Source organism: Hemiscyllium ocellatum, chromosome 13 (assembly GCF_020745735.1).
Source record: "Hemiscyllium ocellatum isolate sHemOce1 chromosome 13, sHemOce1.pat.X.cur, whole genome shotgun sequence".
In the NCBI taxonomy this organism is placed as follows: Eukaryota; Metazoa; Chordata; class Chondrichthyes; order Orectolobiformes; family Hemiscylliidae; genus Hemiscyllium; species Hemiscyllium ocellatum.
Genome location: NC_083413.1, coordinates 6,668,649 through 6,694,989, shown reverse-complemented (window position 1 = coordinate 6,694,989; position 26,341 = coordinate 6,668,649). Strand labels below are relative to the sequence as shown.

The 26,341-nt window shown below is 40.2% G+C and overlaps 2 protein-coding genes across 4 annotated transcripts in view; one reads left to right on the top strand and one right to left on the bottom strand.

Moving 5' to 3' along the window:
* Positions 1 to 19,224, top strand: part of pcolce2b (procollagen C-endopeptidase enhancer 2b) — a 54,386-nt gene extending 35,162 nt beyond the window's left edge. The window contains exons 6-9 of one of the 2 annotated variants that reach the window (XM_060834518.1): positions 2,658 to 2,806; positions 11,834 to 11,917; positions 15,069 to 15,236; positions 18,659 to 19,224. In XM_060834518.1, coding sequence (XP_060690501.1) covers positions 2,658 to 2,806; positions 11,834 to 11,917; positions 15,069 to 15,236; positions 18,659 to 18,789 — 532 coding nt within the window. In that variant the 3' untranslated portion in view covers positions 18,790 to 19,224. Of the gene's footprint in view, positions 1 to 2,657; positions 2,807 to 11,833; positions 11,918 to 15,068; positions 15,237 to 16,772; positions 17,092 to 18,658 lie in introns of those variants that run through there. The other variant, XM_060834516.1, reaches the window with a different exon arrangement.
* Positions 19,225 to 25,202: 5,978 nt separating this feature from the next.
* The window catches only part of trpc1 (transient receptor potential cation channel, subfamily C, member 1), a 93,073-nt gene continuing 91,934 nt past the window's right edge, over positions 25,203 to 26,341 (bottom strand). For both annotated transcript variants that reach the window (XM_060834512.1, XM_060834513.1), the window contains one exon: positions 25,203 to 25,577. In XM_060834512.1, the coding sequence (XP_060690495.1) occupies positions 25,350 to 25,577 (228 nt within the window). In that variant the 3' untranslated portion in view covers positions 25,203 to 25,349. The remainder of the gene's footprint in view (positions 25,578 to 26,341) is intronic.

Here is a 26,341-nt window from a genome sequence, read left to right as displayed (position 1 = left end):
CTGTTGACTCATCACTTGCCTGACCCCACTTCTGCAAGATTTGGGAATGCAAACCTATCAGTAGGGCAAGTGATTTTTAAAATCATATTCTTTCAAGAAATAGCTGAGTACATTGGATACTGCAAAGGCTTTAACCCCTGGGTCCTGACAGCATTTCAGCAATGGTACTGAAGATTTATGTGGTACTGAAGATTTATGCTCCAAATGAAGCCATGTACCTAGTTAACCCATTCTGATGCATTCTTAACGCTGACATCTAACCCAATAATGTGAAAAATTGCTCCGTTATATTTTGACCATATAAAGCCGTGCAAAATCTACACAGCCAATTACCACCCCATCAAAGGGTTATCAACAGTAGAATCAGGTGGCAATAACCTTTTCATTAATGTTCTGTTTGTGTTTCACCACATTGTGTTTCCACATGGCTCATGACCTCATTACAGCTTTTGTCAAAACGTGAATGAAAGAGCTGAGCTCACGAGGGGAAGTGAGGGTTGCTGTCTTTCCCATCAGGGCAGAATTTTACCAAGCATATCTTCAAAAGTTCTGGCAATGGAAATTGGGGGAAGATAGTTGTGGTTATTGGAGGCTCAGCATCACAGTCCCAGGACATACCTGCAGGAGTTCCTCACGGTAGTGTCCTTGGCCCAGCTGTCTTTAGCTGCTTCATCAATGACCTTTCCTTCTTCATAAGGTTAGAAGTTGGCATGTTCACTCAGTTGCAAAATGTTCAACACCGTTTGTGATGACTCCAATACTGAAGGAGTCCAAGTCTAAATACAATAAAACCTGAACAATATCCAGGTTTAGGTTGAACAGTGGAAAGCAATATTTCTGTTAAACAAGTGCCAGGTAATGAGTATCTGCAACATATCCTTTGCTATTAGATGGTGTTACTATCACTGCATTCCCCCATCAATGTCCTGGGGTTATCATTGAAAATAAACTGAACTGGGTAAGCAATACAAGTACAGTGGTTACAAGAGCAGATCAGGTCAAGAAAAATTGTATTGAGTAACTTGCCTCATCTATGTACCACAAGTCGGAGTATCCTTGGATGCTGCCTGACCTGCTGTGCTTTAACCAGCAACACATTTTCAGCAGTGTTTGCCCATTTGCCTGGACGAATGTTGTTTTAACAACACTGAAGAAACTCAACACTGTCTAGTCGGCTTGACTGGCACTTGTTTAAGACATTAAGTATTTGATTCTTCTACCACTGGTGCAAAGAAAAACCCTCAGCATCTTCCAAATCCGTGACTTCTGTCATCTAAAAGGATAGGGCCAGCAGATACATAAGAACACCACCACCTGCAAATTCATTTCCAAGCCACTCACTATCCTGACATGGAAATATATTGCCCATTCTTTCACTGTCGCTCCCAAAGGGCATTGTGGGTTTACCTATTTTGTGTGGGCATGCTGTGATTCAAGAAGGCAGCTGACCACCACCTTCTCAAGGGCAACATGGAAAATAAATACTGGCAATGCCAGCAATGTTCACAGAGTGAATAAATTAAAAATTCAGATCTGATCCCTAAGAACCCTAGAATGTTTTATGCAACATTACAGTCTTCTGGATAGTAAATCATGACTTGTCTTCAGCTCTCTTGCTCTCTTATATCACAGTGGGTAACTCAAGCTCCAAACCTGTCACCTGACAGTCTGACATGTGCATTTTCTTCTTATTGATACTGTTTTGTTATGACTGAATTATATTGGAAGTGTGAAGAAAACTTATGTTTGGTGAGATGACAATTGATAGATTTTCTAACAGTACAGTGCTCGTGTGTTCATGTGCACATAGTGAGCCCCTGATCCTGGCTCAGATCATTAGGAGAGAGGAGGAAAGTAATTCAAATATCTAAAGGAAGAAAGAGCTGTCACGGGTACATCATCAGGATATCTATCTATTGTTTTGGCCAGGGAATCATGCATGGCACTCAGGAATTTGAACAAGTCCCTTCATATAGATTGGAGTATGGTTTTCTGTGTCGCTATCAGAGTTGTCTTCTGGTGCAATTGAAGGGCTTGGGGTCCTAGGCTGAGGGAAGTTTTGGGTTCCGATGCTTGTTCGGAGTGGAGGAAATGGGAGCCATTGAAGCTAATCATAGGGTGGGCGTGTGGGAAGGGGGGAAGCTTTAATTTGACCATGGTAAAGTCTGAAGCATTTGGAAAACTACAGTAGTGTGTGAAAGGCCACATGGGGCAGAGGGTAAGAAAAATGAGGGGGAAGTCAGTGTCTGGGGTGAAGCTGAGGGTTTGTTGCACAGCACATTAATGAATCAAGTTCTCATTTGAATGTAACTGTTGGACTTCCTGAAGCTCTTTAAACCCTGGTTACCAGAGTTAAATCATAACCATGGGGATGGAAATCATGGCCATATTTAAAGCATTAACCCACCACTCCAGAATGAGAGAGTCACCCAACTACCTCCTGCCTCAATACAGCCAGAAAATGTGTGGAGATGGGGGTGCGGGAGATAGACTTAGCTTGATGTTTCAAAGTTTAACCTGACCCAAATCCACCTGTGTTTTTTTTTGAATGGCTCGAACCTTTCTGCAGTTATCATGATTGTAAGTTATTGCTTAACTGGTCACCTTACGTTACAAACTCCATTAATTGTGCTTCTCTTTTTCTTTGCGTGATCTAGGCCAGTTCTGTCCCAGGAAAATGAAATTGTCGTGCAGTTTCTTTCAGATCTTAGTGTCACCGCTGATGGATTTCTGGCTCATTACAAATTCCGGTCAAAAAAGTTTCTCAGCACAACAACTTCTCCAGTCACAGCTGCAGTGACAACCAGTAAGTAGCCAGCTAAGTTATTCCTAAACATTCAAAGACCTCAATGTTGGGAAACAAAGTGTTTAAATGTTTTGGGATCATGTTATACACTAAGCGCAGATAGAATATGACAAAATGTTCAATAAAGCCCTGAGCTTCAGCAAAACAGTCAGCAAGTTGCATGCTGATTTTGGGTCACATACCTGGAGTATTCACGAGTAGCTGAAGCTGCCACAATGTTTGCTGGAGCTGCAAATGTGTTGCTGGTCAAAGCACAGCAGGCCAGGCAGCATCTCAGGAATAGAGAATTCGACGTTTCGAGCATAAGCCCTTCATCAGGATGATGAAGGGCTTATGCTCGAAACGTCGAATTCTCTATTCCTGAGATGCTGCCTGGCCTGCTGTGCTTTGACCAGCAACACATTTGCAGCTGTGATCTCCAGCATCTGCAGACCTCATTTTTTACACAATGTTTGCTGGAGTACGTTTCTGCGCATCGATTTACTTCACTATGAAAGAGACAAAATTTGTACAATGTTTTCCAATGTAGCTTGTTTCATCCTCAATTATGCCCATCAAGGAGAAATCCATACACAATCTAATGTATTTAACAAGAATATGTACTCAACGAACACAATCCACCGATTTCTCAGCAACAAACCCAAACGAGCAGACAAAACACCTCCAGAAACCCGAGCCACTCTCCACTACATCAAAGACATCTCGGAAATGACTGCCGGACTGCTCAGACCCCATGGCATCATGGTAGGCCACAAACCCACCAACACAATAAATAAGCAGCTAATGAAGTTGAAAGACCCTATACAGACAACAAAAACTAATGTCATTTACAAAATACCGTGCAAGAATTGTAACAAACACTACATTGGACAAACAGGCAGAAAACTAGCCACAAAATGCCATGACCCTCTCTCACTAGTATCCTTACATATGGATGAGGAAGGACACCACTTCGACTGGGACAACACATCCATCCTAGGACAAGCTAAACAGAAACATGCACAAGAATTCCTAGAAGCATGGCATTCCAACTGAAACTCTATCAACAACACATTGACTTGGATCCCATTTACCAACCCCTGAGAAAAAAACAGGAAATGACATCACCGTAGGAACCGATGTCACCACAGCACATGCCATCACCAACCCAAAGAAACCCAAACAAATAAATAGAAAGCAGGAAGTATTAGCAGTACTTTGTCCGGAGGCTCACTGAAGATGTTACCTAGTATGTTGACGAAACATCTGAAAATGAACCTTCCAGCTCAGCGAATAAACCTACATCCTGAAATTCACAGTAAAATTATTTCCCTGAATATACATTCAATGAGCAGAACTTGTGTGTTATACTGGGTTTTGTGTTCATCAAGGTGTAATGAATGAGAAAGTAGCTCACTTATGTTTGAGAAATACAAAACTGAAAACTCTTAACTTGCATGAGCATTATAGTCACGTGTACTTACATGAGTACAGTGAAAGGTTGACAAGTAGTCACTTCCAGTGCCACCTTGGGTACAATAGTACCTAGTTACTTAATCTTCACAAAACAAAGTTTAATAAATTTAACTTACATTCCTTCTTACTAAAAGGAAGAAAAACAACGAAACACAGTTAACAGTTCAACACCAGGCCATAAATGCCCAGCCATGCTGGGCTGACACTTCACATATGGGCTGAACCGCGCTGCCCCCCAAGGCTATCCACAGTCCCCCTCGGGCTGCACCTTCCCTACACCCCACCCCCCACCTTGGTCTGCACCTTCCCTACTCCCCCTCCACCTCGGTCTGCACCCTCTGTACTCCCCCCCCCACCTCGGTCTGCACCTTCCCTATTTCCCCCACCTCAGTCTGCACCTCCCCCACTCGTCCCCTCTTAGGCTGCACCTCCCCCACTCTTACCCCCCCCAGGCTGCACCTCCCACACTCTTCCCCGCCTCCACCCCCTCCTCGGGCTGCAACTCCCCCCTTAGGCTGCACCTTCCCCCTCCTCCCCCCCTCAGGCTGCACCTCCCCCACTCTCCCCAACCTCCCCTGCCACCTCGGCTGCACTTTCTCCCCTCCTCAGGCTGCAGATAGTGTTTTTTTAATTTAATTTAGTTTCATATTTTATTTGATTAGGAGCTGGAGTACACCAATTAGTCCCTTGATCTGCTCCACTATTCAATAAGATCATGGCTGATCTGATTACTTCACATTCCTGCTTATCCCCAATAACCTTTGACCCCCCCACCTTCATCAAGAATCCATCTATCTCCACCTTAAATATATTCAAAGGCTCAGCTTCCACTTTTGATGAAGAAAGTTGCAAAGACTCATCCCTCTATTAGAAAACAGTTCTCCTCATTTTATGGATAGTTGCATTGCTGAAATTTATACATGGTAGTGCACTTGCCACTGCTGGTTCAGTTATGTCGGCCTGTTTGCTTATGTTTGCTTTGCCTGTGCAAATACAATAGTTGCCTTGCATTATTAATGTACCAATGCGAGGTGTCGCTGACCAATTATATGCAGTTAATTTAGCAGTTGTTAGCAGAGTGCAAACAATTCGGTTAAGACTGTATCTTTTATTTTTGTGTAATTTGACTTTAAACTGAAATTTTAAAAAATGACTTTTTAAAACCAAGGATTGTGGAAGGCATAGTTGTCTTCTTAAAAGAAGTTACAAACACTCACTAAAAGCACTGTTTACACTGCTGCTTTACTCAACCAATGAGCGAGAGGCAGGTTGCACATGAGCTGGCATTGAGGGATGTCTATAAAGTGAGATTCAGCCAGCAGCAGGTAGCTGATTGGTTTGTGTGACCATCTGCTTACCAACAACAATGTGATTAGCCCTTGGCTATGACAATATTGCCAGAAGTTTTTGGAAGGGAAGGTGGTATCTCTCTCTAAAACATACCTGAAGTCTGAAGAAAGCCAGTTTTCCCCCACCAGTTACTGATTACTTTTAACAAATAAATTAGACTTTATAATTTGTGAACCAGTCACTCATGCAAGAAGTAAAAGAAACTTGGAGAAGAGATCGAGGAACAGCAAGTCCTGGGCAAGCAAGTGATTATCTCAATGAAGCCTGTGGACAGGGGCCATTGAAATCTTTTTTTCTCCTTCACCCATAACAGTGTTTTTGTCTATCTTTATATGTTGTGTGTAAGAGGAGATTTATAAGAGGTTTATAAAATCACGAGGGGCATGGATAGGATAAATAGGCAAAGTCTTTTCCCTGGGGTGGGGGTGTCCAGAACTCGAGGGAATAGGTTTAGGGTGAGAGGGGAAAGATATAAAAAGGACATAAGGGGCAACTTCTTTCAAGCAGAGGGTGGTGCGTGTATGGAATGAGCTGTCAGAGGAAGTGGTGGAGAATGGTACAATTGCAACATTTAAGAGGCATCTGTATGGGTACATGAGGGATATGGATGAAGTGCTGGCAAATGGGACTAGAATAGGTTGGGATATCTGGTCAGTATGGACTAGTTGGACCAAAGAGTCTGTTTCTGTGCTGCACATTTCTTTGAATCTATGTACTCAAGGATGCCCTCATAAGAACAGGGTACGATCCTCAACACATCGACCGCCAGTCCCGATGTGCCACAGAGAGGAACGATATTGACGTCCTTCGGAGACAAACACAATCTGCAACTGACAGGGTACCCTTCGTTGTCCAGTACTTCCCAGGAGCCAAAAAACTATGCCATGTTCTTCGCAGCTTGCAATACATTATCAATGAGGATGAGCACCTCGCCAAGACCTTCCTCACACCTCCACTTCTTGCCTTTAAACAACCACCAAACCTCAAACAGATCATTGTTCATAGCAAACTGCCCAGCTTTCAGGACAATGCCATACAACCATGTCACAATAGACGCTGCAAGACGTGTCCAATGTCGACACGATACCACCATTATGTGTGGGGACACCTCCCACCATGTACATGACAGATACTCATGCAACTCAGCCAACGTTGTCTCTCATATGCTACAGGCAAGGATGCCCTAAGGCATGGTATATTGGTAAGACCAAGCAGAGGCTTCAGCAATGGATGAATAGATACCGCACAACAATCAGCAGATAGGAGTGTTCCCTCCCAGTCGGAGAACACTTCAGCGGTCTGTGATATTCGACCTCGGACCTTTGGGTGACCGTCCTCCAAGGTGGACTTTGGGGCAGGCAACAATGAAAAGTGGCTGAACAGAGGCTGATAGCAAAGTTCAGTACCCAGGGGGATGGCCTCAACTGGGACCTTGGGTTCATGTCACATGACAGGTGACCCCATTTGCACTACACACACACACACAGATAGATGCACACACTCTCCTACAGACCCAGAAACTCATGCAGACCTTCTCTCATATGCTCACACATACACTCCCACTGTCACAAATTTATACCCCTTTACACTAACACTCTCACACACTCACAGATATTCAACCCCATCCCCCACCCCCTCCAAGCACACACACACACACACACACCCCACATGCACATATAAGTTTGTGGGGTGAATTTGTACTTATAGAATTACATATTACTTTGTTCAAAAACTACATGAATCCATGTAAGATTCTGTAAATCTGTTTTTAGATGAGAATCAGTCTGACTATTGTGGTACAGACAGTCTCACACAGGGCACCTCACACCTTCAATGCATTATCTGGGCCGACATGACACCAAGTGTTAAAGTTTACTTGAGAATGTAACTTTTGAAAATGTTTTGCGATTTACGTATGAAAGAACTGAAACCAACATGGTCATGCTAAGAATGGGAGACTTAAATAATCCAGGTCTTTTTCAGTATATAATTTCGGTTACATCACACTGTAAATGTTTGCTATACATTCTGTGTCTTACAGTCTTATACTCCTCAACCACCTGATGAAGGAGCAGCGTTCCAAAAGCTAGTGCTTTCAAATACACCTGTTGGACTAAAACCTGGTGTTGTGTGATTTTTTTAACTTTGTACACCCCAGTCCAACACCAGCATCTCCAAACCATGACTCCAATAGGGTTAAGAGTTTTAAGTGGTAGCATTATGTGTCAACAGTTCATTGTAGTTTACCTGTAGCTAAAATCTATCTTTTTTTAATAAATAGTAGTTCTTGTTAAGTACCGAAATCTGGTCTGTGATTTCTGTTTGCTTGGATCTAAAAGACCAAATAATTTGCAAACTTGTGCATGAGAATCTTTTAAAGTTAAAACCTTTATAAGAATTCTGTGCTTGATTTTCAGTGTGTTATCACAGTGAGGTGTGACAATCTCTCTATATGTCCTTCAGAATTCAGGAATAGGACTTTTGTTCTAACTCCTCTGTCAATCTTGGTTTTTATTTTATAGTTTTCTTTGGGCAAATGGTATCAATTGTGGCAAAAGCTTCCAGCTGTCTGACTTCATCCACACAGTGTGTTCCATTCCCATTTTGGAAAGCCTGTTTACCCTCTGGTTTGATGTTGTTCCACTTGTCTAGAGCCTTTCTTGCTGTAAATTTCAAGTACTAGCTTACCCCTTGGTGTTGTTGCCACTACTACATCTGTCTTATGTTTGATTGCGCTCTGTTTTAGCATCTGGCAGCATCTTTGGAGCCAGACTCCTTGCACAGGTTCAATGCCCTTTCATGTTACATGCTTTGAACACATCTTGGAAATTAGGATAACTTTGTGGTGGGTGCAAAAGACTACACTTGCCACAGTTTGCTTGCTTTTTGGGTCCTAACTTCAGTGTTAATGCTGTTAGCTATAACGGTACTTGCAGGTATTGTTGCCTGGCTAAAAGAGCTTTTGTGCATTCTGCTGTGTGCTAGCGGCGAATCAATGCTGAGACTTTTTTTGTTTTTTTTTCTTTTTTTTTCCCCCAGCGCCCATGTCATGTGAATGCAGGTGTTTGAATGTAGGACACAATGAAGAACGAGTGCATAAATCTTTAGTTATATTCCACCACCAGGAAGAAAGGAAACACCAGAGTGGCCTGTAACAAACAGCATTGCCCTTTGTTGAGAAAGGCACTAAGTGAAAAAAAATGAAAGGGAGGGCAGGGATTAAATCAAAAGAGTCTGAGGGGGAAATAAAACACTCCACACCCTGCGGTGCTCACCGCTTCCTGAAAGTCTCAAGGGTGTTGGTAAACACCGCGGGCTCCTTCTCCAGGGACACCTGGACCCGAACGTAACTGTGGAAGACGGGCGGGCAACCGGACATAATGACCCCCTCCATGACCTGCTGTCTGTATCAGTTTATGGCCAAGCCCAGGAGCAAACCCACGAGGAGATTGCTGTGACCTTTGATTTGTTTTAAAAAGACATTTTTGAGACACTGATAAGTATTGAAGCAATTGCCAAATCCGTTAACTGCTCCAAAAATTTTCTGAGAAGCTGTAATTGCTGCTCTTGTGGGGGCATCTACTGACAAAGTGTTCCATTGAAACCTGCGGCTGTTGCTGGTATGACATCAATTCCAGGTAATGAATTCTAAAGTTGACCCTGAAGTGCAGCTGATGATCTAGCATTTTCCATTGACTTGCAGATCTTCCTGGTCCTGTTCGATAAGCCTGAGGTAATACCTCTGTGTAACCCCTCATAACGGACTGCTATTAGTATTTTCATGGCCTGTTTAACCAGCTCTGAACTGCTTGGTCTATGAAGTTTAGCTATATTCTTGGTTTAGAGTTTGAATTGAGATAGGGTATTGGCCGACTTCCAGTTTGTGGTGGGGCATTTGGCATCCATCCTTCTGTTTGTTTACTTTATCCTGACACAGTTGAGATGCAGCAACATTTCAGTAATCCAATTGCAATGTGGACACTCTGCATGTACCCTCAGCAGTGTTTCTGCTGTCCTCTCTGCTTTGTGCTTTTCTGTTTTTTAAAATTTACTTTGTATGCACTCCTTGTGTGTCTTAGCACTGCACTTAATTTTTTTTTCTATTTTTGGCTTGAAACTTGTTTTAGATATGTTTTATTGACTTGCACTCTTTCCAAATGCAGCATGTTTTTTTTCTGTATGAATTTAGGTATGCTTTTCTTTGATTAGACTATGGGACTAACTCCCAAAATTTTGATTAGTGACTAGATACTAGTGCAACTGTGAACCAGCTGGCTGTATGTATGGATTAGGCCATTTTTAGGTACTCTGTTTGTGAAGAAGCCTTTATTATATTATATAGAATGAGCTGCCAGAGGAAGTGGTGAAGACTGGTACAATTGCAACTTTAAATCCTTTCTAGTGAAGTAGGGAATTATGTTTACAAAAAGAATGGATTCACAGTCTAAAAACAACACACCAAACATGGAGTGAACTGTCAGTGTGAGAGAGGTGTTTATTCATTTACAACCTTTGGCACATTGAACCATCCCCTCTGCCTAAGGTACAATGGGGCATTTGTCATTTTGTGATCACAGCTTAGATTGCAAACTGAGTCATATAAAATGACTTAATCTGGATGGGTATACGAGGGAAGCAAGGGTTTGGAGGGATATGGGCCAGGTGCTGGCAGGTGGGACTAGATTGGGTTGGGATATCTCATCAGTACAGACGAGTTGGACTGAAGGGTCTGTTTCCGTGCTGTACATCTCTATGACTCTATGACCCTCTTCCTGCCTTTTAAGGTAGCCACTGATGTGTTCTCTCCTTATGGACTCTGGTAATTGATTCTACTTTAATGACTGGCTCCACTGTCCCTAAACTATATGCTGATCCTTAATTTTTGGTAACCACACTATAAGCCTGACCACTTCCTACTTTAGACACCACACTTCAGTGTGTCAGATTACTTAGTTTGAACAGGTCTAAAAAGACAATGCAGTTCCCTGTACCTCGCTCTTCTGCAAGTTAAAAGAAATATTAGTAATAAAATCAGCTAAACATAAATTGCCAGATTGTTCAGAGTTTACCGAAAACAGGAGATTTGTCAGCTTATTATGGACCAGGCTTGGACCCCTTCCAAACCATTACAAGAAACTAGCCCGGACCCTAACTTGCTGGTTGTTTAAAACAGTTGTAAAGTAGATATTCCAGGATTGATGCAGCTGGTCAAACCACGTAGTTTTAAACAAAACAGAATTTATTTACAACATTACTGAATGAAACACAAATGAAAGAGAACAGAGTACAGAATAACGTAATGTATATTAAAACCCAACAGATTACCCCAACTTAATGATGCTGTTCCAAATACTTGCTACAATCCCCATAAACATCCTTTGGCACAAAAAAAATCAATCACAGGTTCTTATAGAAGAGATATCAGAGAGAGGGAGGATCAACGTGGACCTGCTTCTCTGGGTCCAGCAGCTTCACAACAGCTGTACACTTTCAGACCGAACCAGAGAAAAGCTCAGCTGGGAGAACTGGCCGCTCCTCTTTCATTGTACAAGTATTTATTTTAAAAACTTTAAAGGCTTTTGCAAGTACATCAACCCCAGACATTTCAGAGCCTGTGTCTTTATGATCACCTGAAAAAAACATTGATAACCTAACCTTGTTAAAGAAGCGAGTTGTATTTAATTGGGAGGCTGCAATAAATCTTGATGAACTAGTGTTAAATTGATCAAATGTGATCTACTTTGAATATTTTAGGCTCTTGTTGATAAGCGGTGAGTTTCCACCTTGCTTACCCTTCCATCAATATAACCAGGATCTGTTTTACAACTTCCAGGTTTCTCTGAGCTCATTTAATGTTTTGTCCACCAGCAAGCTCCACAAAATCCAGCCCCTAAGTTATTAAGCAGGATGTGAAAAAATCTGTAATATTGTTCTGTTTTACAATGTTTGAGCTACTCATCTTAATCATCATTACCAATATAATCAATGGAATACTGTGTATACAGTTTTTGAGGTGAAATGTTTGATCAAAGATGTGTATACATTGATTTTCACAGCTTTTACTATATTTTCCTTGTAGTTGCAATAATAGTGACAGCATAATAATGTTTACTTTATCTTCTTCTGAAAAATAAACATATTCTAAACTTGTGTCATCAGGAGAAATAGTTTCTGATTATCAATGCCTGACAAACTGAAAGTTGTTTTTTTGTTGTTCTTTAGCAGTGAAACCTACCATACCCCCATGCCAACTGAAGTGTAAAAAAACTGGAACGCTGCGCAGTAATTACTGTGCTAGTGACTTTGGTAAGCCAAATATTTTCCCCTGCTAGTAAGAACATTCTTGCCTGTGTATCTGTGAATGGAATAGTTAGTGTTTTTCTCCCATATACAATCTTCAACTCAATCATTTCTATATTCCAGTCTTAAGGGCTTTACATAAATCCTTTCTAGTGAAATAGGGAATTATGTTTACAAGAAGAATGGATTCACAGTATAAAAACAACATACCAAACATGGAGTGAACTGTCAGTATGAGAGGTGTTTATTCATTTACAACCTTTGGCACATTGAACCATTCCCTCTGCCTAAGTTACAATGGTGCATTTGTCATTTTGTGATCACAGCTTAGATTGCAAACGGAGTCATATAAAATGACTTAATATTTTCAGGCCCAAAAATTATGATTTTTCATACACTTGGCGTAGCCCTATTCATCCAAGACACATTATCTGGACAGGCGTTGTCACACTCTATTTCTCACCTCCACTAACAGACATTTTTCTTCATTTATAACTGGGGGCAATGGATTAAGGAAGCGATACAGAGCTGTTCTGCAAAGAACTTGTTTGGTGGTGGTGGTGGTGGTGGTGGTGGTGGGGGGGGGGGAGGGGAGGCGCAGTTGCAGACAGAAGCAGCCAAGTCAAGTCTTTGAAGCCTGTCATTGTAGTTATATTATCATGTCATAGAACAATACAGCACAGAACAGGCCCTTTGGCCCACGATGTTGTGACGAACATTTGTGCTAGCTTAAGCACCTATCCATGTACCTATCTAATTGCCGCTTAAAGATGACCAATGATTCTGACTCTACCCAGAGAGTGGTGGGGGCATGGAATGCGCTGCCTGTGGGAGTGGCAAAGAACTTATCCCTGACATCCCCCCTATACCTTCCATCCTTCACCTTAAATTTATGTTCTCTTGTAACACTGTTGTACACGGGGAAAAAGTCTCTGACTGTCCACTCTATCTATTCCCCTGATCATCTTATAAACCTCGATCAAGTCACCCCTCATCCTTTGCTGTTCCAATGAGAAAAGGCCTAGCACTCTCAACCGATCCTCGTACGACCTATTCTCCAGTCCAGGCAACATCCTGGTAAATCTCCTCCGCACCCTCTCCAAAGCTTCCACATCTTTCTTAAAGTGAGGCGACCAGAACTGCACACAGTACTCTAAATGTGGCCTTATGTAGGTCCTGTACAGCTGCAACATCACCTCACAACTCTTGAATTCAATCCCTCTGCTAATGAACGCTAAATACATCATAGGCCTTCTTACAAGTTCTATCCACCTGATTGGCAATTTTCAAAGATCTATGAACATAGACCCCAAGATCCCTCTGCTCCTCCACCTTACTAAGAACCCTACCGTTAACCCTGTATTCCGCATTCTTATTTGCCCTTCCAAAATGGACAACCTCACACTTGACAGGGTTGAATTCCATCTGCCACTCCTCAGCCCAGCTCCGCATCATATCTAAATCCCTTTGCAGCTGACAACAGCCCTCCTCACTATCCACAACTCCACCAATCTTCGTATCGTCTGCAAATTTACTGACCCACCCTTCGACTCCCTCTTCCAAGTCATTAATAAAAATTACAAACAGCAGAGGCCCCAGAACTGATTCCTGCAGAACTCCACTTGTAACTGGGCTCTAGGCTGAATATTTACCATCTAACCGTCAGGCCTGGGGACTTGTCTATCCTCAAGTTTTTCAAAATGCCCAACACATCTTCCTTCCTAACAAGTATCTCCTCTAGCTTACCAGTCCGTTTCATACTCTCCTCTTCAACAATACGGTCCCTCTCATTTGAAAATACTAAGGAAAAGTACTCATTCAAGACCTCTCCTATCTCTTCCGACTCAATACACAGTCTCCCACTACTGTCCTTGATCGGACCTACCCTCGTTCTCGTCATTCTCATGTTTCTCACATACGCATAAAAGGCCTTGGGGTTATCCTTGATCCTACCCAGCAAAGATTTTTCATGCCCTCTCTTAGCTCTCCTAATCCCTTGCTTCAGCTCCCTCCAGGCTATCCTGTATCCCTCCAACGCCCTGTCTGAAGCTTGTTTCCTCAACCTTATGTAAGCCTCCTTCTTCCTCTTTACTAGACATTCAACCTCCCTCGTCAACCAAGCTTCCCACCACACGACCATCTCTTTCCAGATTTGCCAAATTAAAATTTGTTTGATTTCGTGGTATTTGAACACTCAACTTGTGGTTCCTAATCACATCACCATGCCCCTTGTAGGTGCTACAACAGACCTCAGCATCACTGTTAGCATCTTTTTCTACTTGTAAACTGAGGGACGTGCACCAGATTAAATCTGTTGGGGATGGGATGTATACCAATGTTGCACGCTGGCTGACTGCTCAAAAGATAAATGTGTAAGAAGCAGGTTCTACCGGAAGTGCTCCATGAAGTTGGTTGTTTCCATGTTAGCCACTCATTATCATGGGAGATGCGGACAAGAGAAAAATCTTTACAAAAGGATCCCTATTCCTAACTGCTCTGTAGTACCACTGTTAGTAAGTTTAATTGGGCCAAATGTAGAAGTAAGTTTGAATGTGATGTTTACATCAAGTCAGGCAGTCAAGTCACCATAGTCCTACCAGACCATAGGACTGCTCTCTCATGAGAGACACAACAGGAGGGGAGTTAACCTGAGGGCCGCCATACCTCAGGCAAGGGCAGAGATTGAGAAGGAGAGTCCTTCATGATAACCTCAGCTAGTGATGGAAATTGAACCCATACTGTTAGCATCACACTGCTTCACAACCAATTAACAAACTATTCAGCCAACTGAGCTATACCAACCCCAAATAGTTAGTGTCACACACAAAGTGAATCACTATTTGCCGGAGGTATCAGAGGTTAAAAAAATGGAGAAAATTAGAGATAAAGAAATTCACTCTTTTCAGAAGAAATACTTCCACAAATTTGTCTTAAGCCATGTTCTTGTCATGTCCAACACTGCTAAATGAAGCTAGTTTTTTAATCAGGATCTGTTTGTGGATAATGAAGTGCTGTTTGTTTTACCATTCTCTTACATTGGTAATTAAAACTGAATAAAACATGGCAATAAAATCATGGTTTCAAAATCTTGTTATCCTGAGGAGCAACCCTTCACTCGATTTTCATTTTAATTTTAGGTATTTTTTCTTTCTTTCAGTGTTAACTGGCACAGTTATAACTGCTATAACACGCAACGGTAGTATTCACACCACTATCTCCGTTATTAATATTTTCAAAGAAGGGAGAATGGCAATTCAGCAAGCAGGGAAAAACATGAGCGTCAAAATAATTTCAGTTTGTAAAAAGTGTCCAATTATTAAACGAGGTAAGTTTTCCAGTTGGAAAGCTCATATTTGTTCTGTTATGCTTAATGATTAGCCTAAATTGGTGAACACCTCAGTTAAAGTAAGATTGTCAAATAGAAACCTTAAACATTTATGCTAATATTGTCAAAGAAGAAAAGATTAAATAAATTGAAAAAGTGGTGGCTAGGTGAACCTTGGTATTTGGCTGCAGAAGGAAGGGAAGAAATGGTGACAAAAGCAGTTTCTTTCCAGGGAAATAAATGCTTTAACCCTGCAACCAGTTGCCTTCACTAGTTGTGTTATTTTCAGATACTTCTTCAGGCAACAACACCAGCTTTTAATAATGTGAATTAAAATAGCATAATTCAGAACCAATTAACAGAATCACTTGACGTTTAATGATTGGAGCAAATCATTTGTTACAGTAATTGAAAATTAATCCTACTGTTGTTCTCCACTAGCTTTACCTTTTCTGCTGCAATTTGTTCTGTTTTGTTTTTTTCCCTTTAAAAGATTAAGATTCCCTACAATATGCAAACAGGCCATTTGTCCCAACAAGTCCACACCAACTCTCTGAAGAGTAACCCACCCAGACCCATTCCCCTACCCTATATTTACCCCTGACTAATGCATCTAATACTATGGGTAATTTAGCATGACCAATCAACCAGTACATCTTTGGACTGTGGGAGGAAACTGGATCACCCGGAGACATGGGAAGAATGTGCAAACTCCACACAGACATTCGCCTGAGGCAGGAATCAAACCCAGGTCCCAGTGCTGAGGGGCAGCAGTTCTAACCACTAAGCCACCATGCTGCCTGGATCTCTGCCTCAAGCATGTCCTGTTGTGAAGTAATCCATGTTCTTAACAACCCAACAGTTTTTCCCAGATATCTGATTGCTTTCTTTAAGTGTTCTACAAGTATTAAGCATTTCATTCATTCTGAAGAGAAAATGACTTTTACTCTATTTGCCTATTTTTGAAATAAACAAACCAAGCTTTCGAATTGTTTTTTGCCTTGGTGCAAAAGATCCTGGAATACTGTGTACATGTTACATAATTTGGAATCTGGAGTGAAAACTGCTAGAATCAGGCTCATCGGTTGACAAAGTCACAGAATGAAATGTTAACAGTATCAGGATTTTGCATGTCACAGCTGTAGTTTCCAATATCTGGTTTGATCCAGGTTAATCTGCAAACTCTGTGGTTTTAATGATCTTTCTATAGTGAAGCAACTAAAGTACACTAGACCTTACCAATATTTTGTGTTTTTATCACTAAAATTTGATGTTTTATGTATCTGCACTTATAATTCTTGGAATATTGAATCCCTAAACCTGGTAATTCATCCATACCCTTCATTCCTTTTCATTCAACATCTATTCTAATGCAAAAATGTATTACTTCTCACTTACGTCAACTTGGATTCATCACCCGTCTGCCCACTCTACAATTTATCCATGTTTCCCTGAAGTAGTTTACAGATATTACCATTTACTTTCTGCATTCGTACCATCAAACAAGCTTCAAAATTGTATTTTCTCTATACCCAGGTTCAAATCATAGAACCTCTACAGTGCAGGAAGAGGCAGTTCAGCCCATCAACTCTCCAAAAAGCAGCCCATCCAAATCTAGCCCTTACCCTCGCACTGCAACCCTGCATGTAGCAAGGCCAATCCATCTAACCTGCGTACTTTTTGACTGTGGGAGGAAACCAGGAAACCTGGAAGAAACCCAAACTTACAGGGGGAGAATGTGCAAATTCCAAACTCAAGGCTGGAATGAGGCAGCAATACTAACCACTGAGCCACATGTCACCCTGTATTTCTATAAATCATCTATGTATAAATAATTAAAGCAGATTTAAGTCAATCAGCTGTATTGAATTTTTAATTTTAAGATACAAGATTTCACTACTGCATCACTGTTCAACTGCACTTTCTATACTCCTTATAATTAGTAATATTAGGAAGTATATGCAAATGCAAGGATTGTGAACGGTATATCTGATGAAACCCTTGTTACACAGAATATGTGGTTTTTTTTGTTATAGATCACAAATCTCCTGCTGATCCATCAGATAACTCCTCAGCCAAACCAATTTGAATTCGATTACCGTTTCTTTCACTGAATGTTGTCTTATTTTTTCAGCCCAACACCCTTATCTTTTGACTTCTTCATTAAACATTTTTTTAAATTGAAAATAATTGAGGTCCCAATTGTTCACCTACTCTTCTGTCTATGCTTATTTCATTTTCCAAAACAGAATAATGAAATACTTCTTTCATTGGGCTAGATGTATATCGAATGCAACAGTAATGACAAATTGCCTTTATATACTGCATCTAACATAGAAAGAAATCTCCAGGCATTTCATAAAGCTCTTCCCAATGGGCTTAGGTCTATCCTCTTCTGAGGCACAGTCCACCTTGTATTCCTTTAATCATATTGATCTGTCTGGTAGCTGCATTGATGATTCTTGAGGCACAGTGGTATTCTCCCCTTCTTTTGAGCTAGGAAACCTGGTATCCAATCCCACCTGTTCGAGAGCTGTGTCATAACAGCTCTGAACAGATTGATAAGGAAAATATCTTCAGAAAAGTAGTGCCACGTTAATGCAAAGAGCAGCAAAATAGATCGTTACATTGACTCAGGATTTGTTGGATATTATATTGAGATGCAGATTATCCCATGCTTCTATCCTTGTGTCTTAAGTTGTCTATCTCTGTCTCATTTAGAGTGGTGCTGGAAAAGCACAACAGGTCAGGTAGCGTCCAAGGAGCAGGAAAATTGATGTTTCGGGCAGAAGCCCGAAACGTCGATTTTCCTGCTCCTCAAGTCCTGCCTCATCTGCTGTACTTTTCCAGCACCACTCTAATCTTGACTCTGATCTCCAGCATCTGCAGTCCTCACTTTCGCCTTCTGTCTCATGGTAGTCACATTCGGAATAATACAATGCAGAAACCTTTCATCCTGCCTGATGCTACGAATTCTAGTCACTTGTTATCTAACAGTAACGATCTCCTGCCAAAGTGGAACAAATGAATTAGTCCTGGCCATGTTGAGATCCACGATGAACAATATATCACACTTTACAGACAAGATCCCTTGCATAGCCATTCTTTTATGTGTCATTTAAAAATGCAGATAAAGTTTTCACTTGTATCAAACTCTCAAAGCATCAATAATTTCTTTCGACTCACTTTGCACAGATAATGATTAAAGGAAGAAAAAGTTCCATTAGAACCTCAAAAATTAAATTCCCTCCAAGATTAATCTCAAAATTCTAGAGTCTTCGTGTTTGAGATGTCCCACTCAAATAAAAATGCTATTCAGTACATCTAGCGACACGTCTTATAATAGTTAATTACCTTGTATTGTCAAAAATTGGTTCAATGATAAATTTCTGCTTATTGATGTATTTTCACTACCTTTGCAGGACTGAATTACATCTTCATGGGTCACGTAGATGAAGCAGGCAGAGGTCAAGTGTTTCCTAATAGCTTTGTCATGCCCTACAGATCAAAGAACCAAAGGTTTCTGAACAACGTAAAGAACAGACGATGCTAAACACACAGTAACAGCAAAGACTTTATTTTCCATTTATGGTGCTGGTAATCGTTACAGATAGTTTTCTTTAATTGATTACAAACTGCACTTCTTAACAGATGGCTTTCTGCTGGCAAATAGGAACATTGAAATGTAAAGTTGGTGAATTGTGTCCAAGCAAATTGCTGACAAGAATTTGGATGTCTGTTACAAATATACCAATCCTTGTACTAGCAAAAATAAAGTCTGCACAGAATGATTAGCCCCAAAATCATGTTGCATTTGGAACTGCCTCCTTATTTATAACAATGCTGACAGAGATTGAGTCAAATGTTTATCTTATATACTTATATATTGTAATAGATTATTATATAGGACTTAAGTGCAATATGAAGTTCAAAGATGACTGATGATGTTTTATAACTGATTTGTTTGAAATTGGCATTTGTTTTTGATTTTGTGTTTCTCAGTCACTCTTTGCATTATGTATCTGCTGCTTAATAAAAACGTTTTGTTTTGAACTGCTGAATTTCCAAAAGTTGCCATTTCAATAACAATGTCATATTATTGTATCTTGTGTACAGTAAGATGAACAACCTAAGGGTCTTCAAGGCTTTGGTTATGTTTCTATTCACCATTCATCCCAAACATGATTGGAAGGTCAGAAGTTATGCTAACCCTTAGTATGTTAAACTAGTCTTACCTCCCTGTCTGCAGTTAATTCTGAGACTTCAAGCAAATATAAAACAAACTGATGAAATAGATAGAGACCTGGTCATTCAAATTTAATGAAAATAAATATGAAGAGATACAGTTTGGCAGGTGAAATGAGCAAAGCCTAGTTAACTTATGTTCTTTCAAAGGGGGTGCAGAAACTAAGAAACTGGCAAGTTTGAGCACTCGAATGTTTAAAGCTGCTCTGACAAGATGAGAAATCTGTAAAGAGAAATGCATGCATAATCCTTGACTTTATTATTACAGGCAAAATACAAAAGGAAATTGTATCAAGTTATTATTCAGCAATTTTTAAGCCTTGCCTGTAATTTCTTTGCCCCCATTTTGGACACCAGATTTCAGGGAGGATATCAATATCTTGCTGCAACTGTAGAAAAAAAGTTATGAAAGTGATCCCAGGGATGAGGACCTTCTTTAAGTGGAGAGAATGGAGAAGCTGGATTTGTTCAGTTTCCAGCAAGGTTTAGAGTATATTTCAGAGAATCAAACAAGTATACAGCATGAAAGCAGGCCCTTTGGTCTAACTTATCCAAGCTGACAGTTTTCTTAAACTAGTCCCATTTGTCTGTGTTTGGCCCATATCCCTGTCAGTCTTTCCTACTCATGTACTTGTCCAGATGCCTGTTAAAATGTAATTGTACCCAGCTTTATCACTTCCTCTGGCATGCTGTTCCATGTATGCACCACCCTCTGTGTGAAAAAGTTGCCCCTCCGAACTCTTTTAAATCTTTTCCCTCTCACCTTAAACTAATGCCCTCTAGTTTTAGACTTCCCTCGGCTGGGGAAAAGACCTAAGCTATTCATCTAATCTATGCTCCTTGTGATTTTATAAACCTTGATTAGGTTATCCCTCAGCCTCCTACAAGCCAGGGAAAATAGGTCCCAGCCTAGTCAGCTTCTCCTTACAACTCAATACCTGCCAGTCTCAGTAACAGAGTAATTCAATATGGAAACAGGCTCTTCAGCCTAAACTAGTCCATGCTGACCATGGTGCTCACTCAGCTAGCTCCAATTGCCCACATTTGGTCTATTTCCCTATAAACCGTTCCCATCCATGTACATCCAAATGTTTTGCTCCCTCAACCACTTTCTTTGGCAAATAAATATAGGAATTTATAAAATCATGAATAGCTTTGATGGAGTAAATGAGAAATATTTTTCAGTAGCAGAAAGGTCAGTCATCAGAGAACTTAGGTTTAAGGCATAGAGCCCATTCCATATCCGCACAACTCTCTACAAGAAGTTGCCCCTCAAATCTTTTATCTTTCTTAAATCTTTTCCCCCCTCACCTTCAACTATGCCCTACAGTTTTCAAATCCCCATTCCTGGGAAAAAGAGAATATGCATTCATCCTATTTATGTCCTTCATGATTTTACACATCTCAATAAGGTCACCCTCGTTCTCCTACGTTCCAATGAATAAAGTGCTATCCTGGCCAACTTCTCCCGATAACTCAGGCCTACTAATCCTGGCAACATGCTCGTAAATCTCCTTTACACTCTTTCCAGTTTAACTATGTCTTTCCTATCCAGGGTGATTAAAACCGGACACGATACTCCAAGTGCAGCCTCACCAACAACTGTAACATAATGTCCCAACCCCTATATTTAATGCCTTGACCAATGAAGGCCTTCTTCACTCTCCTGTCTATCTGTGACACCACTTTCAAAGAACTATGTACTTTTACTCCTCGGTCCCTCTGTTCCTAACATTCAAGAGGACTTTACCATTTACTGTATAAGTCCTACCTTGGTTTGACTTTCCAACGTGCAACACCTCACACTTACCTGTATTGAATTGCATTTGCCGATCCTCAGTCCACTGAGGGGAATATGATTGAGAACTCACTGCAATTTTTGAAAATCTTCCTCGCTATCAATGATACCTCACAATTTTGTATCATCTGCAAACTTATGCCTTGTACATTCACATCCAGATCATTTATATAAATAAGAAATAACAAAGGTCCCATCACCAACCCCTGTGACACACCATTAGTAACAGGCCTCCAGTTCCAAACAACCTTCAACCAGCACCCTCTGCTTCTTACCATTGAGCTAATTTTGAATCCAATTATCTAGGTCTCCCTGGATCCCATTCTTGTAAAATTTCTTAGCACCCTTTCCCATTTAATAAAATCTGCTCTGTAGCAGGGTGACCAGAATTGTAAGCAGTACTTCAAATGTTATAGGAATTTATAAAATCATGAATAGCTTTGATGGAGTAAATGAGAAATATTTTTCAGTAGCAGGAAGGTCAGTCATCAGAGAACTTAGGTTTAAGGCATAGAGAACTACTTATGTCATGACTTTTTAAAAACAAAATATTTCCATCACAAACTGTTGTTAGGTTTAGCATATTTATAAACATTGCTGTGATTTGTAAAGTACTGTCTGAAGGGATGTTGAAAGCAAGTTCAACAGTAACCTTCAAAGGAAAAAAGTAGGGAGTGGATAGGTCTTTCAAATAGCTAGCACAGACACAATGGGAAGAATGGTCTCCCTTTCATGCTGCATTACTTAGTGATTTTAATAATGACCATGAAGGATGAGTGAAATACACAGGAGGCAGGTATAATCGGAGAGATATTTGAATTCCTATCCCTAGAAAATGAATACAATCTCCAGTAATGTGGTATAGACATTCTGCTGAAGTATTTCATTATCTTCAAGTACTTCTAATTAAAATCACGTTATTTATAAAATTTTATGATGTGGAGGCATAGACGAAGGTGGACAAAGTCAGAAGTCACACAACACCAGGTTATAGTCCAACAGGTTTATTTGGAATCACAAGCCCCGAAAGCTTGTGATTTCAAATACACCTGGTTGTAAGTTTGCTCGCTGAGCTGGAAAATTTGTTTTCAGATGTTTCATCATCAAATTAGGTAATATCAGTAAGCCTCCAGTGAAACACTGGTGGTATGGCCTGCTTTTTTTTATTTAGGTTTCCTTGGGTTGGTGATGTCATTTCCTGTGGTGATTTAATTTCCTGTTCTTTTTCTTAGGGGGTGGTAAATGGGATCCAAGTCAATGTGTTTGTTGATAGAGTTCCGGCTGGAATGCCATGCTTCTAGGAATTCTTGTGCATGTTTCTGTTTGGCTTGTCCTAGGCTGGATGTGTTGTCCCAGTCGAAGTGGTGTCCTTCCTCATCTGTATGTCAGGATATTAGTGAGATTGGGTCATGTCTTTATGCGGTTAGTTGATGTTCATGTATCCTGGTGGCTAGTTTTCTGCCTGTTTGCCCAATGCCACGCTTGTAACAGTTCCTGCAAGGTATTTTTTAAATGACATTAGTTTTGCTTGTCTGTATAGGGTCCTTCTAGTTCATTAACTGCTGTTTTAGTGTGTTGGTGGGTTTGTGGGCTACCATGATGCCAAGAGGTCAGAGTAGTGGCAGGACCTCTTGGCATCATGGTAGCCCACAAACCCACCAACACACTAAAACAGCAGTTAATGAACTAGAAGGACCCTATACAGACCAGCAAAACTAATGTCATTTACAACATACCTTGCAGGAACTGTTACAAGCATGGCATTGGACAAACAGGCAGAAAACTAGCCACCAGGATACATGATCATCAACTAACCACATAAAAACATGACCCACTCTCACTTGTATCCTGACATACAGATGAGGAAGAACACCACTTCAACTGGAACAACACATCCATCCTAGGACAAGTCAATCAAGAGACACGCATGAGAATTCCTAGAAGCATGACATTCATTCCAATTGGAACTCTATCAACAGACACATTAACTTGGATCCCATTTACCCCACCACCTGAGAAAAAGAACCGGAAATGACATAACAACAGGAAATGACGTCACCAACCCAAGGAAACCTAAACATATAAATAGAAAGTGGGCCATACCACCAGCGTTTCACCAGAGGATCACTAATGATGTTACCTAGTATGGTGACAAAATGTCTGCAAACAAACCTTCCAGCTCAGCAAGCAACTTACATCCAGAACCTCAACCTGAGCTATAAATTTCAAAACTTGCTAAAACAAACCTGTTGGACTATAACCTGGTATCATGTGACTTCTGACTTTATAAAATGTTACTAAGTGGCAACCCAAATCTTATCCATAATTTAACATCTTTCAATTTAAAGATATTGGCATTTCAAATGCAATTTTTTGCAAATTTATCACACATTCTAATGTGATAGTAACTCCTAATTTCACTGTAATTAAAAAAAATTTGAAGAATAAGGTGTTCCTGCATTAATACATATACATTTACTTATATTAGTGAAGGAAGGAATCCCTAAAGGTTAGAGATTTGAATTCTTCAGCTGGAAAAATTATAACTTGCATTTATTAAATGTCAACACTGAAATGTATCAGAGTACATAATTTTGCCAATGAAGGCAAAGTACTCTTTGGAATATAGGAACAGAAGTAGGCCATTCAACCCCTCCAGCCTGCTCCACATTCAATCAAATTGTAGCTGAAATTTCCAGAGGACCAAGAAGAAAGATGAGGTCTACGTGATGCCTTCAAAAAACCTTCTAACCCTGATGAACTAACATCTCAATGCAGAGCTTTTGCTCTATTCTAGTCTTAGTCATGAATCATAAGTAACCTTTCAAAAGGTCTCATAGTACATTCATACCCTATTATATCCCTATTTTGGAAATAGGGAAGGCTTCAGAAATCTGAAGCACAAAAGAGACTGAGAATCCTAGTTCAGGATTCTCTTAAGATTAATATGCAGATTCAGTTAGCAGTTAGAAAGGCAAGTGCAATGTTAGCATTCATTTCAGGAGTGTTAGAATAGAAGGAATACTGCTGAGGCTGTGAAAGGTTCTGTTAAGACTGCATTTGGAATACTGTGAGTAATTGCAGGATCCATATATACAGAAGGATGTACTGACATTGGAGGGGGTCCAGAGGAAGTTTATAAGTATGATCCTGGGAATGAATAGCTTGTCATATGGGGAGTGGTCGATGACTCAGGGTCTGTATTTGATGGAGTTTAGAAGGATGAAGTGGGGAGGGAAGATACTCAGCATCTGTGCCATTATATTCTTATTGGATCACCTCCAGATTAAGATTATATCAGATACTGAATTATTATGCTCACATAAAAAGCTTCCTATGAGAATGCACATTTTTACCAGAGCTGACATTCTTCACCCCAAGAGAATTGTGAAAAATATATTTTCAATCTTAGTTAAATACAAGCTGACACAATACACCATAGATATTACTGCATGCAAATATGCAACACTGCTGTATTATCTCTGAACAACAGAGTTGAAATTGCTCATGCTTGATATTTAATGAAAGCCTTGTATAATCATTTGAAATTTCTTTGCAATTTTAATGGAAACGTTTAAGTCAAATGGACGGTTCCCTTTATTAAAATAACTTATATAAGAGTGAATGGGAACTTGTAAATGCTTTCATTATGAATGTAAAGCATATTTTCACGTCCTGTATCTTTGATCTGCCTTGTGGGTTTCTGAAGCATTTTTGGAACATCCAGCGTAACCACTGATGAGTCAGCAGTAGGGTCTTGGAAAACAAAATTTCTTAAAAGGGAAATAAATACCAGGAGCATTCTCCTAAATAACAAAATGGCAGTATTTACTTAAAATAAATTATTGACAATCATTTGTGCGGCAATACCATCCAAATTAGAAACTCTATATGTATTGTAACTATATATTTCAGCTTGAAAATTTACGAAAATAGATCGCATTAAATCAAATATTGAACAAACCAGAACTATCTGATGATGACAAATGATGACAAAGACGTCCTTCCACTTAGTTTCATACTTACAACATGAATGAAACACGTCAGCATCTAGTGCCTTGAAATACTTTTTAGTTCCGTGAATAGAACATGGCATATTTTGCTGTCCTGAAGCCAAGAAGGTCTCTCATTTCATTGCGAAACTTGGAAAGGTCCTGGCGCAGTTCATTCAGATTCTCTTCAGTAGCTTGGTCTGTGCTATGCATCTTTTGCCTCATTGCAGTAAGGTAACGATGGACCAAGCAACACATTACTTTTTGGTAATTTTGATCTCGTTTATGCTTGAGAGTCTTCCATTCCTTGTTAGACAGAAAAAAAGAAGAGTGTATCTTACGGTTGAGACCAGCATTTATCGTATGGAGGAACTTAATTAAGATGCTTCAGGGCATTTGCTGTGTTATAGGCACTATATAATTGCAAATTATGATTGTGACAATAAAAATGTTAGTTACAAGTATGAACCAGTATAGATTTACATGTTTCTAGATTCTTCCATGCCATGTATTATACTCCAGCTAATGAAGCTCAATTACTAAAAGCCTGTGGTGAATTAACTATTAATGCATTAGAGTGACTCTCCCTGGAGATTTGACATCTTCCACATTAAGTTTATATTCTCAGCAGGGCTAATTTGTTTGAAGCAGAGCAAGATTAATAAAAAATGCACACCCCATCACTAATACCAAAAGTAGTCAATAAATTAAATCACTGCATAATAGAATTCCCAGTTAAAAGTTGGAAATCAGAAACATTCCCAACATCAATAATTACAATTAATTTGTATCCTAACATATTTATCATTACCATTGCAACACTGTAATGATGTAAAACTCACAATATTTTGTCCAAGATATATCATTTAGATGGCTGCTGTTCTTACCAGGGAAGATGAACAACTGAATACTATAACTCTCATCATCTTCACACCTTCGTCCTGCTCTCAATTAATAACTTATGCTTTGGGAATACAGGGGGGTCATTTATAATGACCCCCATCCCGTGGTCGAATATTTCAACTCCCCCTTCCAGTCCGCCAAGAACATGCAGATGTTGGGCCTCCTCC